Source organism: Camelina sativa, chromosome 2 (assembly GCF_000633955.1).
Source record: "Camelina sativa cultivar DH55 chromosome 2, Cs, whole genome shotgun sequence".
NCBI lineage: Eukaryota > Viridiplantae > Streptophyta > Magnoliopsida > Brassicales > Brassicaceae > Camelina > Camelina sativa.
This window is the reverse complement of record NC_025686.1, coordinates 12219339-12235003: the sequence shown is the minus strand read 5'-3', so window position 1 is coordinate 12235003 and position 15665 is coordinate 12219339. Positions and strand designations below refer to the sequence as shown.

General features: G+C 36.1%; 3 protein-coding genes across 4 annotated transcripts; 1 reads left to right on the top strand and 2 right to left on the bottom strand.

The window, feature by feature from the left end:
- On the bottom strand, nucleotides 1897–6621 carry LOC104722742 (FT-interacting protein 1-like). Its single transcript, XM_010440965.2, has 2 exons — nucleotides 4453–6621; nucleotides 1897–3072 (listed from the first exon to the last, which is right to left on the bottom strand). The coding sequence occupies exons 1-2, from the start codon at nucleotides 6619–6621 to the stop codon at nucleotides 2110–2112; spliced, it is 3132 nt and encodes a 1043-aa protein (XP_010439267.2). The 3' UTR covers nucleotides 1897–2109.
- Nucleotides 9668–11582, bottom strand: LOC104722721 (protein ROOT PRIMORDIUM DEFECTIVE 1-like). Of its 2 annotated transcripts, none has more exons than XM_019234842.1 (2): nucleotides 11534–11582; nucleotides 9668–11368 (listed from the first exon to the last, which is right to left on the bottom strand). In XM_019234842.1, exon 2 carries the CDS (start codon nucleotides 11355–11357, stop codon nucleotides 10161–10163), a length of 1197 nt encoding a protein of 398 aa, XP_019090387.1. In that variant the 5' UTR covers nucleotides 11358–11368; nucleotides 11534–11582; the 3' UTR covers nucleotides 9668–10160. The 2 variants fall into 2 exon arrangements, with proteins under 2 accessions (XP_019090387.1, XP_019090388.1); XM_019234843.1 differs by having other exon boundaries at nucleotides 11530–11580.
- Nucleotides 11756–15621, top strand: LOC104722713 (chaperone protein dnaJ GFA2, mitochondrial). Its single transcript, XM_010440922.2, has 18 exons — nucleotides 11756–12024; nucleotides 12149–12242; nucleotides 12327–12401; nucleotides 12486–12577; nucleotides 12673–12756; nucleotides 12853–12891; nucleotides 12992–13108; nucleotides 13257–13301; nucleotides 13391–13478; nucleotides 13578–13642; nucleotides 13735–13809; nucleotides 14002–14074; nucleotides 14174–14265; nucleotides 14354–14425; nucleotides 14579–14635; nucleotides 14813–14861; nucleotides 15095–15161; nucleotides 15265–15621. The coding sequence occupies exons 1-18, from the start codon at nucleotides 11938–11940 to the stop codon at nucleotides 15359–15361; spliced, it is 1368 nt and encodes a 455-aa protein (XP_010439224.1). The 5' UTR covers nucleotides 11756–11937; the 3' UTR covers nucleotides 15362–15621.

Below are 15665 nucleotides of genomic sequence, written 5' to 3'. Positions count from 1 at the left end.
CAAAAATACATTTGAATTAGCAAACTATATGTAAGAATATAAATAGGTTAGTTGTATCAGATATATAGTTCTATAAACATCTACCATCAAATTACTTATTTTTCCTATACATCATCCAATGGTCTAAATATAATATTTTATACCTTGAAAAAATCAAACACTTTTTTTAGCAACAAATCAAAATATTAAGTCAAACGAGCCAATTGGAGAAGAGGAGGGAATTGTTACATACGTAATCACATGCGGTTGAGTACGAGCTTGAGAATCAAGATCAACGAGAATCTTGAGAATTCCTCCATATCCACCTTGATGTCTTCGAGATAAGCTGAGAACGCCGGCCAGTCGGACGGTGAAAACACCATCTTCACCAAATCTGAACAGTCTGTCCAAAAAGCCACATCTCTAAAGTTATGTCCTAGCATACATTACAAAGCTCAAACAAAGACTTTGACCTCAGCGTGGTGAGAGGCTATATCGAAAATTAGAAATGCCCATAAGCAAAAAAATTAAATTTTAATTAACCAAAAATAATGATCATATTTCACAATATTTAAATTCATTTGCTTCATCTGAAAAACGTAACTAAATAAAGTAAGCCAAAGAAACCGTTGCATATTTTGGAAAACTCAACTTCTCGACTTGTATAGCATCTAACTTTTTTGGGTTTTACGTCCTTTCTTTCTGTGTTAAGAGTTTCATTAATTTGAGATGTCTATCGTTTTTTATTTACAATTCTGTTAAGGTTATGAAATCAATGAGGATAAGTAGCACTAATCGTTTTTATTTTACTAGCTGTGTTGAAAAGCTTTGTTGGATGCGATCATATCAGCACTAATGCACTGGATCCCATCAGAACTCCGTAATTAAGCGTGTTTGGACGAGAATAATATTAGAATGGATGAACTCTGGGGAAGCCTGCCTCATGTTTCATTCAAGATATTGACAAACAGATAAGAGACCAATTCCTCGCTATTGACCTTCTGAGGGATAGACACTATGACAACGGTCTAATCACTTGGCTAGGGACAAGATATTGATCTTATACATTTATTTGAACTCTGTTTAAGACCATCAAAATCTTGAAGCACCAGTTGTATAAACGTATTTTTGTTTTTAAATATAATTTAACATTGCATTAAAAAAAGAAACAAAAAAAAGAGCTTTGTTGTGTTCTCCCGCTACGTTACCCACCTACTCGGTGAGTATCCATCCTATGGTTTTTGCAAACTTGCAATACTTGCCGACTATTTTGACCATTAATCATTCTTATTAAGAAAGCATTATTCGTTTTAGATATTTGATTTGCAAAATTTTGTCGGTAAAATCTTTAAAGGTCTCCACTACTCTCTTCCTAATCATTCTATGTATTATCTATTATATTTCTGTATAAAAATATATAACAAGTTTCAAACATTCTTTTTTAAGTTTTAATCAACAAACATATATCAGGAACAAACAAACAAAAGATAGTGTTATTATCTTATCCTAAAACTAGAAAACGAATACACATATAACCAGAATTCAGACATATGCACATATCTATGTTAAAACTTGTAAAAAAGTAATGACATAGTATATAGTAGAATTGTGTACGTAGCGGATATATTTTGCAAAACACCTACTGCAATGCATTATATTAGAAATATATATATATATATATATATATATATATATATATCTGATTGCAGTTCATTTTGAATAAAATAAAATAAAAATAAAAGGCCAACTAGTTTTAAGATTTTTTTTGTGGTTCAAAAGCTATAGTCTGATTTTTGATAAATCGATAGTCTGATATAGGAGACACTCTTTTTTGTAGTTCAAAGCAAATAGCAATAGTCTGATAAAATAAAAATAAAAATAAAAAGCCTTCATATTCGTTTCATATTTAAACTCTGAGTTTATCTTTGGTTATTGTTTTACGTACAAACCTGACATTGTTTGTTTCGTAGGAAAAGACTAAAATACAAGATTGCATGCTTCTATGACGTGTACAATATTATCATTTTTTTTTTTGGGAACTTTTCTGTTCGTAACATTACATATTGTATATTGAGTGGAAACAAAATGTTTAACAAAGTCATTTATTTGTAACACAAGAAAGAGTTTAGGTCAAAGAAGACTGTCTGTACGAGACGGTAATCTCTTGAAGAAGTTACTTGGCAGAGAAGGTAACTTGCTTCTAAACTTTGGGTGTCTTAGATAGTATAGCCCACTAGCCAGTGATATTGCTTTGAACGGCATTGCGTAAAGGACCACCGATGCAGCCAAGCAGAACAAGATGAAAAGGCTTGTAGCCCTGGGGTCTCGCCAGCTCAAAAGTGACTGAATTCTCTCTCCCTGGGCTGCAATGTCTCCAACAACAGTCTGAATCCTACCTGCCACGCTTCTGAGCCGGTCATACCTCAGCCGCACCAATTCTTGTGACCGAGACGTTGGGAATGTGTCAAACTCTTCATCGAGCTCATCAGGGCCAACAGCCTCGGCCCATGAGAGTTTCATATCCATGTGAGGAGGGTGTCTCGGCCTGGATCTGAAGTTCCACAATCCGATGAAGAACATGTAGAGAAATATGGTGGGCAAAATCAGTTCAGGGTACATGACCAAAATGAAGAACAATACATTGACCAGAACCGAAGTAACTGGGTATCTCCAGTTGCAAACATCTTCAAGCCACTTCCCGACCAAGAAATAACCAGAGAGAAGCGACATTATGCGGAAAAAGTTGGCTTTGCTTCTCCTCATGCTCCATAGATGAGAGTCTACATCCAACATGTACTCGACGACCTCTTTCCTTAGTGGCGGCTCAGCTCGACCAAGGCGGGTTGCAACAATGTTCATGGCTTGGTATCTTAAGCCGTCTACTTGGTTGACCGTGAAAGGGAAAAGATAGTGCATTTTTGGGAGAAGCGGGTGGCCATAGTTGTAGATGATGTTGGCTAATGATAGGGTCGTAAAACGGACAGATATTTGTAGGTCGCCTGTTTTTTTGAGGCCGTGAGGTTGAAGAACAAGAAGCGGAAATGAATGTGTGTAGATCTTGTGAGCCTCTAGTGTAGACAGCCTAATACGAACCTGTTCCAAGGGTTTCGAACTCACAAAGTTAGAAGTGAAACATATATAATGCATCTCTACGTATGACTGGTAGGGGTGGCCATAATAACCAAACTGAGCTAAAATGCTACTCGTATATATTAAAAACAAAAACGAAACCCAATTTTAAACTATACTAGATTTTAACCTAGTACACCGCGTCCATATAATTTTATTATTATTATTATTATATTTTATATTGTATTTGTTTGTTAAATATTGGATGTTTTCCAAATAAAAGAATAATTAAATTTCTCAACCGTTTATACGGCTAAATATTTATATTAATTTTTTAACCCGCAATATATATGACCATTTGTTTGTTATATTTAGTTCTTTTTTTAGTGTTTGAGATTCTATTTTGATTTTTAATTATTATAACCAAAAATAAGGGATCTAAAGTTATTTATATGCTATGATTAAGTCACATTTTTCCTAATAATTTAATTATTTTACATAGTCTTAATTAAATCAACTTAATTTTTATATGTCAAATATTCTAATATTATAGTGTTGACAAATAATAAAATGAGGATTTAAACCGTGTTAGCATAAATTTAATAATATTTTATTAATTTCAGCATGTCATTTTTATAACCCATCTACTATATAACCATATTATATAGTATTTAAAAAAAATTTAATTTTACATATTCGTAATATTTTAAAATTTTATTAAGTTTATATATATTAATTATAATATTTAAATAAACGTGAATCGAAGTTCTTCTTATGTTAAGAATCAAAGTTCACAGGTTTTGAAAAATAAAATATGAATCAAATTGTTGTTTTCTTTGTTTGCAAAAGATTCAAAGATAGAATATCGTCAATATACAATAGAAGATGTGATTAAATATATCATAATTTCTGTTTCCATATTGATTATGCTTTATTTTTTTTTTTTGAAATAGTATGTAAAATATTTAGGAACAAAATATGAAGTAACGCTATTTTTGGAAATTTTTTAAGGATTAACTTTGTAAATAAGTTTTTAAATATGTACAAATTAATAAAAGGGTAGAATCCAAAATGTACTTCAAAAAAAATATATATATATATATATATATATATAGTTAGCCACAAAAAAATAAATAAACCAAATGGAAACTGAATAAGTTAATTTTAAAATTATTAAATTGTAATAAATTCTATACTAGGAAGTCATATATATATATACTTAAAAATTATAATTTTTTTTTTACTTATTTGTATCTTTATTACTAAGATTTTGCTTAAAATCATTTTGAAATAACCAAAAAAAATAAAAATAAATAAATAAATCAGTTCTCCTAGAAGAAGTAAACGGTGAAAAGGTTAATAGCTAGTTTCCACCCTGAGATTATATAAACAGAAAGAAATTACCTTTCCAATTCTTGCATCTTTAGAATCTGCAGTTCCGGAGTGTGCTGAACCCAAATGACTATTGTCGAAAACTCCTAGAGTGATGACAGTACAAGGATCATAAACTTCCCATGTGTACTGCTCGTTCCATCTAGGACTTAATGTATCAAGAATGGTTCTGGTTCTCACCCACTTTTGTCCGTACTTAGCCACACAATAAGCGTTTGTGCTTCCTCTACCATCTTTCAGTTTCATCGGCACCAACCCTTTTGCTCCAAGAATCCCAATCTCTAACATTCCCACCGGCTGCTTCCACAGCTGTCTAGCTGTAGGTCTTGTGTCGCTTATGTACATTGTTGACTCGTCCATCACATGGTAGCCTCCTTCAAGACAGATACGTAGGTGAATCCGGCTCGAGAACTTATGTTCCTTTCTTCTTGATTCTGGCTCAAGAACTCCGGTACCGTACTTATCAAGATTGAACCAACGGGACTGGACTGGACGGTGGTCTAACCGCTTCTCGAACACGTTCATTGGAAGGCTGATCTTGCCAATCACTTCATCTTTTGACGTGTGAACACGGTCTTCCACAGAGATCACTAGCTGCTCTTCAAAAGGCTCAGCAACTACAAAGACAAGATCTTCATTCCAGAGTGGATTTGTCGTCTTCATGGGACATATGTTGGTCTTGAGGGTTTGCATTCCGACATTAGCTTTGACGAAAACATCAGGAAGCCGGTTTCTGTCACTTGGGATCATGTCTTGAGCTTCGATAACATTGACTCTTAAGTACCATAGCTTAGGAGACACATATACCTTAGACCTGATGTTGAAAACGCCTTCTCCATGAACAGAAGCAGAGTCGGCATGCCATGCTTCAGGAAAAGCTTCATCTGCTTGAGTTCCCATCCACACAGCAAGCATTATCTCTCCTCGTACTACTTTGCCATCTCCTCTCCAGTCTTCTAATCGATACCACTGCGGAGCCAATGGGCTGTTTGGTGGAACCCTTGTTGGGATCTCGTTCAGATCAAACACTACCTTCCCAAGAATGTCATCTCGACCTAGCGTTTCCTTGTCCTTCACGTAAACTTCAAGAACTGATGATTGAATCCTTTCTTTGGTAAAAGCAAAAACTTGGTTCCATTCAGGAAGAGTTGTCTTCCTATCAAAATGTTTTGTTCTTCCCTTGTAGTTCCCAAGCTTGACCTCCACGTAAGGATCACATCCGCCAGTGATTGAACCAGGTGGAAGTTCTTTAGCTCTGACAACTCGAACATAGAGATAAAACATCTGTTCCACAAGATCGTAAGTGCCCGTAAATCTCTCACCAACACCAACATTTGGGTTTGGCCATCTCTCTCCAAGATCCAGGTTCATGTCTTTCACCTTAAAGTCATCTAGGTCAGTGTCACCATATGACTGCAAGTGGTTGGTGTTTTGAGGGAGAAGCTGGTTGGCTCCACGAGATTTCGGTTTCTTGGCTTCATGTGGGGTTTCACGAGACCGCAGACGAATGGAATGCATTGGTGCTGGCCGAGACAAAACTTCTTGTCTATGTAGTTTCTGAACTGGTTCGTTAATTTCTTCAATCTTTTTTCTTTCCACACACTCGCTGGACGAATCAGTAAGATCTTCTTGGTCTGCTGATGCAAAACTCTCTCGAGAGTCTTCTGTTTCAGAGCCAGTAGAATCTTCTTCTGTTCCAGAGGCAGACACTTGCGTTGGGCTAGTGTAAGGTTTAGTAGGAAGAGGAGGGGGAGGAGGAGGAAAGGTTTGGTCTTGCTCGGATGATGAAATGTAGAATTTGAGACCAATCTCACCTTTAACAGAAGAGAGAAGCCATTTCTTATCCAACGTGAAGCGCTGGTACACTTGGTCGTCCTTGTAAACAATGTTACAGAGAGGAATCTTGACTCTGCCCAGGAAACTTCGACCGGGTACTGGTCTTCTTTCGTGGTAAACAGAGACTTCAATGTGTTGATTGTGATGGCTTACCACACTTTGGTCGTAATCGAAGTAGAGTTTCTGGTTCCAGACAGGGTTAAGGCTTTTGGGTACAGTTCTGGTTTTGCTTAACTGGTTAAGGAAATCAACTTCTACAAAAGGACTTGCTGAGCCTTGGCCATCTCTGGGCATAAGATATTGAGCATCAACCACGTGCACGACCAGTTTTTTGATGTTCCTCATTGTGGGTTTCTTGGTTTCTTGGGATGCAAGGGAGATTTAAAAGGGAAAGAATCTTGAGAGAAACCTAATTGTGGAAGAAAGGTATTTATTCTGATTTAACTAAGCACGAAAGAAGCTTGTTTATAAGCTGAAGTAAAGAATGTGATTATGAAGAAGCTGCTTTTGTCTCTCATTGAGCTACAAGTTTTTGTAGGATTCTTTTTTTTTTTTTTTTATCCTTTAGAGGAAGATGAATTCGGAGGAAAAGTATAAAAAGCTACAAATGATTTACAAGTCGAGCAAATGCGGGGAAAAGGCTTTTTATCAATTTTTACTTCTATGTAAAGCTCAAAGCAAACAATCTTTTTCATAATTTATTTATTGCATAAAAAGGTTTATTTTATATGTGTATCAGGTTTAAATGCTCTTAAAAAAATTGCATCTCTTAATATATATATATATATTATATATATATATATATTATATATATATATATATTACATCAGTTAGTGTAATCGATGTTAATCATAATAACTTAAATACAAAAAAATTAGTTTTGGATTAGGAGAAAACCTGAAAACTAGCTAGTTACAAAAGTCGTTTTGAAAATGTGAAACAATATTTTTGTAAAAGCAACTCTAAAACGGCACTCTTCGTGAAACGTATGGATTATTAAAAAAAAAGTATGCCAATTTAATTATTCCGAAAGTTAAACATTTTTAGTTGAATATTAAAATTATCATCATTTATTTTATTTTATATTTCATAGTTTAATGTTTATATAATTTGGATCCAGTTATAATGGTAAAATGGTAGTGAATATATTACAGCAAAATATATTATTTTCAATCTCTAAATGAACAAAAAGAAGTTCTTCAAATTTTTATATGTTATAAAATAGTTAACTTATTTAGTTAAAAATCCTCAAATCCTCTCGAAAATTTTAGTGTATTTTTAATAAGAATATATATATATATATATATATATATATATGCATATACAGTGTGTATCTCATTCCATATACTCATGTACAATGTATATTGATTACTTAACGAATAAAAGAGATCCAAATAGTTGTATATTCTTTTACATGCATGGTATCATAACCTTAACCTACTCATTTTGTTTCTTTTGTGAAATACCTCCTCTCATTTATCATTTACTACTTCTACCCGCAAATTCCTTTTTTTGTTTGTTTGTGTTTTTTTTTTTTATCATTGTTTTGTGATGGCTGACACTACTTTAGCTGCGTACGAAAAATCATTCGGAATCACCCAAATTCGTGCCTATATTTTTGTCACTCTTGATTTGAATAAGCTGAACTACGAGGTGTGGCGTGAGCTTTTCGAGACTCACTGCTTAAGCTTTAGTGTCCTTGGTCACATCGATGGATCCTCGTCACTGACTCCAATGACCGAGAAAAGGTGGAAGGAACGTGATGGACTTGTTAAGATGTGGATATATGGAACCATCACTGATTCACTTCTAGACACCATCATTAAAGTCGGGTGCACAGCTCGAGACTTGTGGATTTCCCTAGAGAATCTCTTTCGTGATAATAAGGAGGCTCGTGCACTTCAATTTGAAAATGAATTGCGCACAATGACGATTGGTGATCTCTCTGTACATGAGTATTGTCAAAAGTTGAAGTCACTTTCAGACCTTTTGACAAACGTTGACTCTCCCATATCAGATCGTGTTCTAGTCATGCACTTACTCAACGGTCTCACAGAGAAGTATGATTACATCCTCAATGTAATCAAACACAAGTCTCCATTTCCCTCTTTCACTGAAGCTCGCTCCATGTTGCTTATGGAAGAAAGTCGTCTCTCCAAACAAAGCAAGTCGTCCTTAAGCAACACTTATCACCCTTTCTTGCCAAATGTCTTGTTTACGGTCCCTGGTCAGCAAGAACGCTACCCACAAGAATACCACAATAACATGATCAGCAACAACCACAATAACTACATGGGATACATTTGTGGTGGGAAAAACAATTGTGGCAGTTGTAGTCAGTACAACAATAATAACAATGGGAGATTCAACCCTTCAAATTGGATGTACAGTCATCCTCAATGTGCATATCCGTATCCTCACGGTGGACCACGATTCTTTCATAACCAAACGTACCCTCCACAACAACTGCCATTTTACATGCCTACCACATCACACAAACTGTCACCAACCAGCATGCTTGGAACAAATAATCCGTACCTACCTGGTGATGCTAATGTCAATTATGTCTCCGCATGCATGAGAGACCAATCGACTTTTATGCCATCTCGTCATTCTCATGCATATACTTCCATGCCCCTCTCAACTCCCACCGAAGAGACATGGTACATTGGTACCAAAGACACAAATAACGTTTCTTCATAACTAGGTATTCTATATTTTTCTTCTAATTAATTCGAACATCATCCTTAACTAATTATATGTGATATCAATCATATATACTTAATGTTACTCATCTAAGTCATGGTATTCTTTATTTTTCTTCTAATTAAGTTCCACAATTTAATTAAACTTTTTCTTTGTTTAATTTCACATTAAGAATCATTTTCTCGATTTGTTATTAAAAATGATTGTATCACTAGATTTGATTGCTCGGTTTTTATGCTAAGGATAGTCATACCATGAAACAGCTTTTCGCCGTGTACCCAGCGACTCCATCATCATCCGAGCAACTTTCTTTAGCTATCCCTTCATAATTTGAGTTTATATATATAAATAAAACGACTGACTTGTTGATAACATTGTGTCATGCATATCAGATGGATTAACATGTTCTTATCCCATATAGTATTATTCTTCTTTTTATAAAGCAAAATGTACCTTTTAAAGTTATTTGTTATAGCAATTAGGACCGTTGTGAATTGTGATAATTAATAATGAATAAAATATTATCTATCAGTGTTCTTATTTTATTTGAGTTTATTCACTCAATCGAAAAATGAAAAGTTGAAAAACCATAACTTTTTTTTCTTAATTAATTTCGAAAATTCATCTGATTTTATAATATAGAACAACCACAATATCACCAGATACCAAAAAAAAAAAACAACAGGGTTTGAATTTGTTCTATGTTAAGGGAGCAATTTAAAGGAAAAATATAGAACAAACTCACTATTAACAATCAAATGTATGCCTTAGACCAATAATCATCTTTCGGAAAACACCAATAATCAAATGTGACTAAAGGGAGTGTATGCACACTTCAAACATGACAATTCCTAAGTGCAAGTGCTATGTCCTCGTTGTGGCACGCACCAATAAACCAGCTTTTGTTTGCTAGCTATAATGCTAAAAGCTCACTTGAGAAAGTCGTCTGTTGCGTTCCATCACAGGTGATTCAGTGACTGACTTTAGATGGAGAACCCCAATTGACGCCGAAAGCTCAGGCTGCTACAGAATGTGGATCTTCTGCAATGTCTTGGTTTGGGTACCACTGTAACAAAGAACTTGTGCCTGTTATTTGTTTCCACTGGAACACAGAACTCACAACTAAAACAGGCGTTTATGTTCTTCAACTGCAGGACAATCAGAGTCATATCCAGAAATCAGATTATTGTCCGACGTTTTTCTTCTTTTTCTTCTTCTTCTTCGTCAGACCAAACTGGAGAAACTGTCTTGCTACTGTTCTGCCCCAGTCCCCGACTTGTATCCAAAAACCCTTCATTCATCATGTTTGCGAATTTTTCCCTGATTTGAACGAGAGGGTGCTTTTCAATGAGATGCCGCCTATCATATGCTTCTCTAAGGATCACTGTCTGTGTATCACATTTCATAGAAATGTAGAAAATACCAGGGTGACGCTCAAATACTTTGGTGAACTTCTGGGGAAGTGCAAACGGTTTACGAAGATTGCTAACGTTTTGCCTCTCCGTCTTTCTCCCGATTGTTAGATGAAGAAGTTCGTGAAACACTCCGACATTTCTCTTCTCAGACAAATCAGTTCTTGGATCCAAATGAGATGCATCAACATAAGGTGACGTATAAGGGAGTCTCTGCCATTCTTGGAGCCACTGTATGCTCTTCCTCTTCAATCCAAACCCTCTCGTGAATTTCACAGGGAAGGCCATATGATCATTATCTGCAACGTCCTCTCTCAGTTGCAGTTTGGAAACAGCGAGGCTATCATCCCAATGTATCAATTTCAGACCAACAAGGTCGCTAGACAAGTTCACCAAACAGAACAAATCCGGGTGCTTAGGAATCAATGAATCTCGATAATCATAGGGCAAACCCAAATCCCACCTGAGATGATCAATGGAATGTAGAGCAAGTGTTCTTTCACAAGTAAGCATAAGAAGTTTACACAGCCTCACTAGAACATCATCCCCTATACTACTACTCACCCTTAAAACATCAGCTTCTTCGCAATAAAGATCCATCGCCTCACGCGTTAAACCGAAGCAAGGAACACGGGTACCAGCACTATCCCAATAACAATGCTCCACAAAAATATTGGGGTATCTCCGTATAAAAGCAGAAAGCTTAAGATCTTGAGGTAAACCAAGCTGGCCACGGTGAGGCAAAAGCTTAAAGATGGGTAGTCTCAAATCAGGAGAAGACGAAATCACCGAAACGAGATTACAAACTGCCTTAAGATGCCTTTCACGAATCACAACAGCATCAAGTTCTTTATCTTTCACCCATTTCAACTTTACGTTAACTAAACCACATCTCTGCTGAAAAAAATCAAACCTTTCTTTACATTTACACAAACTAACCCTTCCCTGCAGCAACCACCGCATTGTAGCCAAACCTGCGTACAATATATAACACAGGAGCTCAAAGTTTCGAAATTGACAGCTAAATCGGTCAAAATTTTTGCATCTTTCTATGTAAAATTAAAAAAAAAGCAATTTATTACAAGGGTAATACAAATCTACGTCATGAAAAGTATGTGAATCGACGTGATGGTACCTACCTGCTCTCGGTGAGACGAACACAGTCGGTGCGCAACGACGGCCCCAAAGTTACTGAGACGACGGCGGCAACTATATAGATAGATAGATACATAGAGAGTTCTGTTCTGTTTTTTTTTTAATGGGCCGTTGTTGAGCCCATTCAAGAGTAAAAGGATTAGATGGGCCGGTCTGAGTCGGATATGTTGATGGGTGGGGGGGGGTAGAGAGAGTAAGAAAAGGTCAAACCCGGTATTGTGTGGCGAGCAACAGAAATTGCTTCTTCTTCTTTTCTACACAGTTCTGAAGCAAGCAACAAAACAGGGTTTTTGCTAGGGTTTTAACTTTGGCTGCTCTGTCTCAATCCCCTTCGACTTCAGTATCAACTCCATTGAATTTGAGTAGAAAGCTAAAAAGGGAGGAAAAAATGGTTCCTTCTAATGGCGCAAAGGTTCTTCGTTTGTTGACTCGTCGATGTCTCTCATCATCGCTTCTACAAGATTTAGGCAATCAGGTTTCCTTCTCCTCCTGCTCATCTCTGTTTCCCTATATATATATATATATATATATATATATATATATATATATATCTCTGTCTCCATTGATTTCAAATTGGTTAACTTTTTCTTGATTTGCAGAAACTCAGGGGAGTATGTATTGGGAGTTGTAGGAGATTGAATACGGGTGTTGGCAATCATGCCAAAGTTGTTGGAGATTACGCTTCAAAATCTGGTAATTGGATTATATAAGAATGTAATTTTATGAATTGTTTGTGTGTGGTATTGAGGGTTTTAACATTGTCATCTTGTAATGTAGGGCATGATCGGAAATGGATCAGTTTTGGAGGTTTTAATACTAATTTTGGCTCGACAAGGTCTTTTCATGGAACAGGTAGGATCAGAGGTTCCTTAATTTATTCTCACAGTTTTGTATAGTTGATTTCAGTTTTTTTTTTTTGCGGTTTTTGAATACTAGGTTCGACGTTTATGTCTGCTAAGGACTACTATGAACTTCTTGGTGTGAGTAAGAATGCACCAGAAGGTGAAATCAAGAAGGCTTATTATGGGGTAGGGACATTTTGGTTGAGATGGAATGTATTCATTTGATTTAACTCTCTGGTTTCTCAGTGTTTGATGCTATTATTCTTTGCTTCGTTTCACAGCTTGCTAAGAAACTCCATCCTGATATGAATAAAGATGACCCTGAAGCTGAGAAGAAGTTCCAGGAGGTCTCAAAAGCATATGAAGTGAGTTTGACTCTTTGCACGGTTTCATTTTATATGATGATCTGTTATAATCTTATACTGAAGGGGATTGTGGTTTGGGACCTTTTGCTGAATCAGGTTTTGAAAGATAAGGAGAAGCGTGACCTTTATGACCAGGTAAATAGGCACCATAATAATCTCCTTGGGATTCTGTTAGCGTGGCTCCCTCGATTAACTATTTCAGATGTGATATACAGTTTGTTGGTCATGTCTGCAGGTTGGGCATGAAGCATTTGAGCAAAATGCTAGTGGTGGGTTTCCAAATGATCAAGGCTTCGGTGGTGGTGGTGAAGGGTTTAACCCATTTGATATCTTTGGGAACTTCAATGGCGATGTAATACTTTTATTTCTTGGTTTTCATCTAATAGGTTCCACTCAAAAGAATATTGTTTACAAAGATTGTCAAAACTTGTTTCCTTTTAGATGGAAATGGATAACTTATCAACTAACATGGTTTGCACGCTAATTTTTTTGAAAAACAGATCTTCAACATGTTCAGGCAAGATATCGGAGGTCAAGATGTCAAGGTATTACGACCTGCTTTTTCTCCCAGAAATTATTTTTGTGATCCAAGATTAATAGATTCTCGTTTCTTCCTTTCGTTACTGTCGTAAAGGTTTTGCTTGATCTTTCTTTCATGGAAGCTGTTCAAGGATGCACCAAAACTGTGACTTTTCAAACCGAGTTGGCTTGTAATACTTGTGGTATGCATATAGTATTTTTCGGTCAATGTGATTTACATTATTATTTTATCTCACTCTCAAGTTACTCATTGTTGTTTTCTTTCTTCCTTTCACATTTAGGTGGACAAGGTGTTCCTCCTGGTACCAAACGTGAAAAATGCAAAGCCTGTGATGGCACTGGGGTGGTCAGTCTCATGTTACAAAACTCTATTTGAACACTGTAATTGTAATTTACGTTTAATTGTGGTTCTAAGTGCTCCAGTAAAACGTTTTTCAGACAACAATGAGAAGGGGTATATTAAGCATCCAAAAAACTTGCCAGAAGTGTGGTGGAGCTGGTCAAACGTTCTCAGTATGTCATATATTTTGATAATTGCACTTTTCGTTTCATGTATAATGTTTTACCTGTGTATGTGTGTCTACATATACATGAAGACAGACACCATTTTTGTTAGATTTATTACTAATGGTTGGTCTTCGAGTAGCACACTACTTTCTGTAACCAGTGAATTTCTCATCATTTTTCTTGTGTTGATATTACTAGAGTATTTGCAAATCCTGTAGAGGAGGTAGAGTGGTTCGAGGACAGAAGTCAGTGAAAGTCACTATCGATCCAGGTAATTTTCTTTCTTGCATCTATAATAGGTAATAAAAAAAAAAAAAAAAATTCGTGTTAGTTTTCATCACTTTGATCTCACATTTATTTCATCCCTCAGGGGTTGACAATAGTGATACATTAAAGGTGGCAAGGGTGGGTGGGGCTGATCCTGAAGGTGACCAGCCTGGAGATCTTTATGTTACTCTCAAGGTGACTTTTACTGAAATCAACTTTCTAATGACACTCATGGTTAATCACTTTATTGCGTTCTCAGTAACTTGTTTGTATTCTTTTTTAGGTTCGTGAAGATCCTGTGTTCCGTAGAGAAGGATCGGATATTCATGTGGATGCAGTTCTCAGTGTTACCCAGGTGAATTGATTTGGTCTTGACAATCCTGTCTTTAAAATTTCATTCGCTTTTTGCCTCCAGCATTTATTTTGGTTCTGGTGCAGTATCTGTGAGTTCTTTTACCGTTTTTGTATATTTTTTTTTGATAACTAAGTACATTTCATCTGTTGTCAGGCCATTCTTGGAGGAACCATTCAAGTTCCAACCCTCACTGGTGATGTTGTCGTGAAGGTATCTGAAAAATTTCACATTTTTAAAATGCTTTGATGAAAAAGAAGATCAGATTTTTGCTTGCTAGCTAAATGATAGTTATCTAAAGTTTGAGGGTTTCTGTTCCCAACTTGTTGTAGTTTAGGACTTGTCTTGGAACTCCTCCAGCAATCTGACTTGAAAACTCTTTTGTTGTAGGTCCGTCCTGGAACCCAACCTGGTCATAAAGTAGTGCTAAGAAATAAAGGTGAGCTCTTTTGCTTCTGTTGATAACTTCAGCTGCTGCATACCTGAAATTTTTGAGTATGACCTTGTTAACTTGGGCTAATTAGCGTCCCACTGGATACTAATAGCAAGACACCAAAACAAAATTTCCTCAAATCCATACGGAAGCTAGGTTTAGATTGAGAAACTAAGTGTTGAACAGATTCATGTTTGTTTACTTTTAAAATCACATACTTTTGTTTATGACACAAACAGGTATACGAGCAAGAAAGTCGACTAGATTTGGGGATCAATATGTGCATTTCAACGTCAGCATCCCTGCGTAAGTCCCATAAAAACCTCCCCAAGTAAAATTGTGCCTGCAAATGACATAATAGTCAAACGCCACATCGCAATCTCTTATATTTGTTTATGTTCCTTGGCAGAAATATAACTCAGAGGCAGCGTGAACTGCTTGAGGAATTTAGTAAAGCAGAACAAGGTGAATACGAGCAGCGCACGGCATCTGGATCTTCCCAGTGAAAACTGCAAAATGCTGCTATAAGCCTAAAAAGCTATATTTTTGTGGCTGTATCATTAAACCATGGATCATCCTCCTTCCTGATGGATATATCAATCAGACATGATTGAGATTATATTGCGTAGGATTAGTAATAAAGAGTATTGTTTGGGTTTTACTTTTTTAACTACTAGTTCTACAATGCTAGAAGATAAAAAGAAGAAGGAAAAGCGTGTGCTGTTATTGCCAGTATTTGCTTCTTGAAGTGTCGAGGTTTATAAGATACCAAGGTGCATACACTTGTGATACGGTTCATTTTTTTTTTTT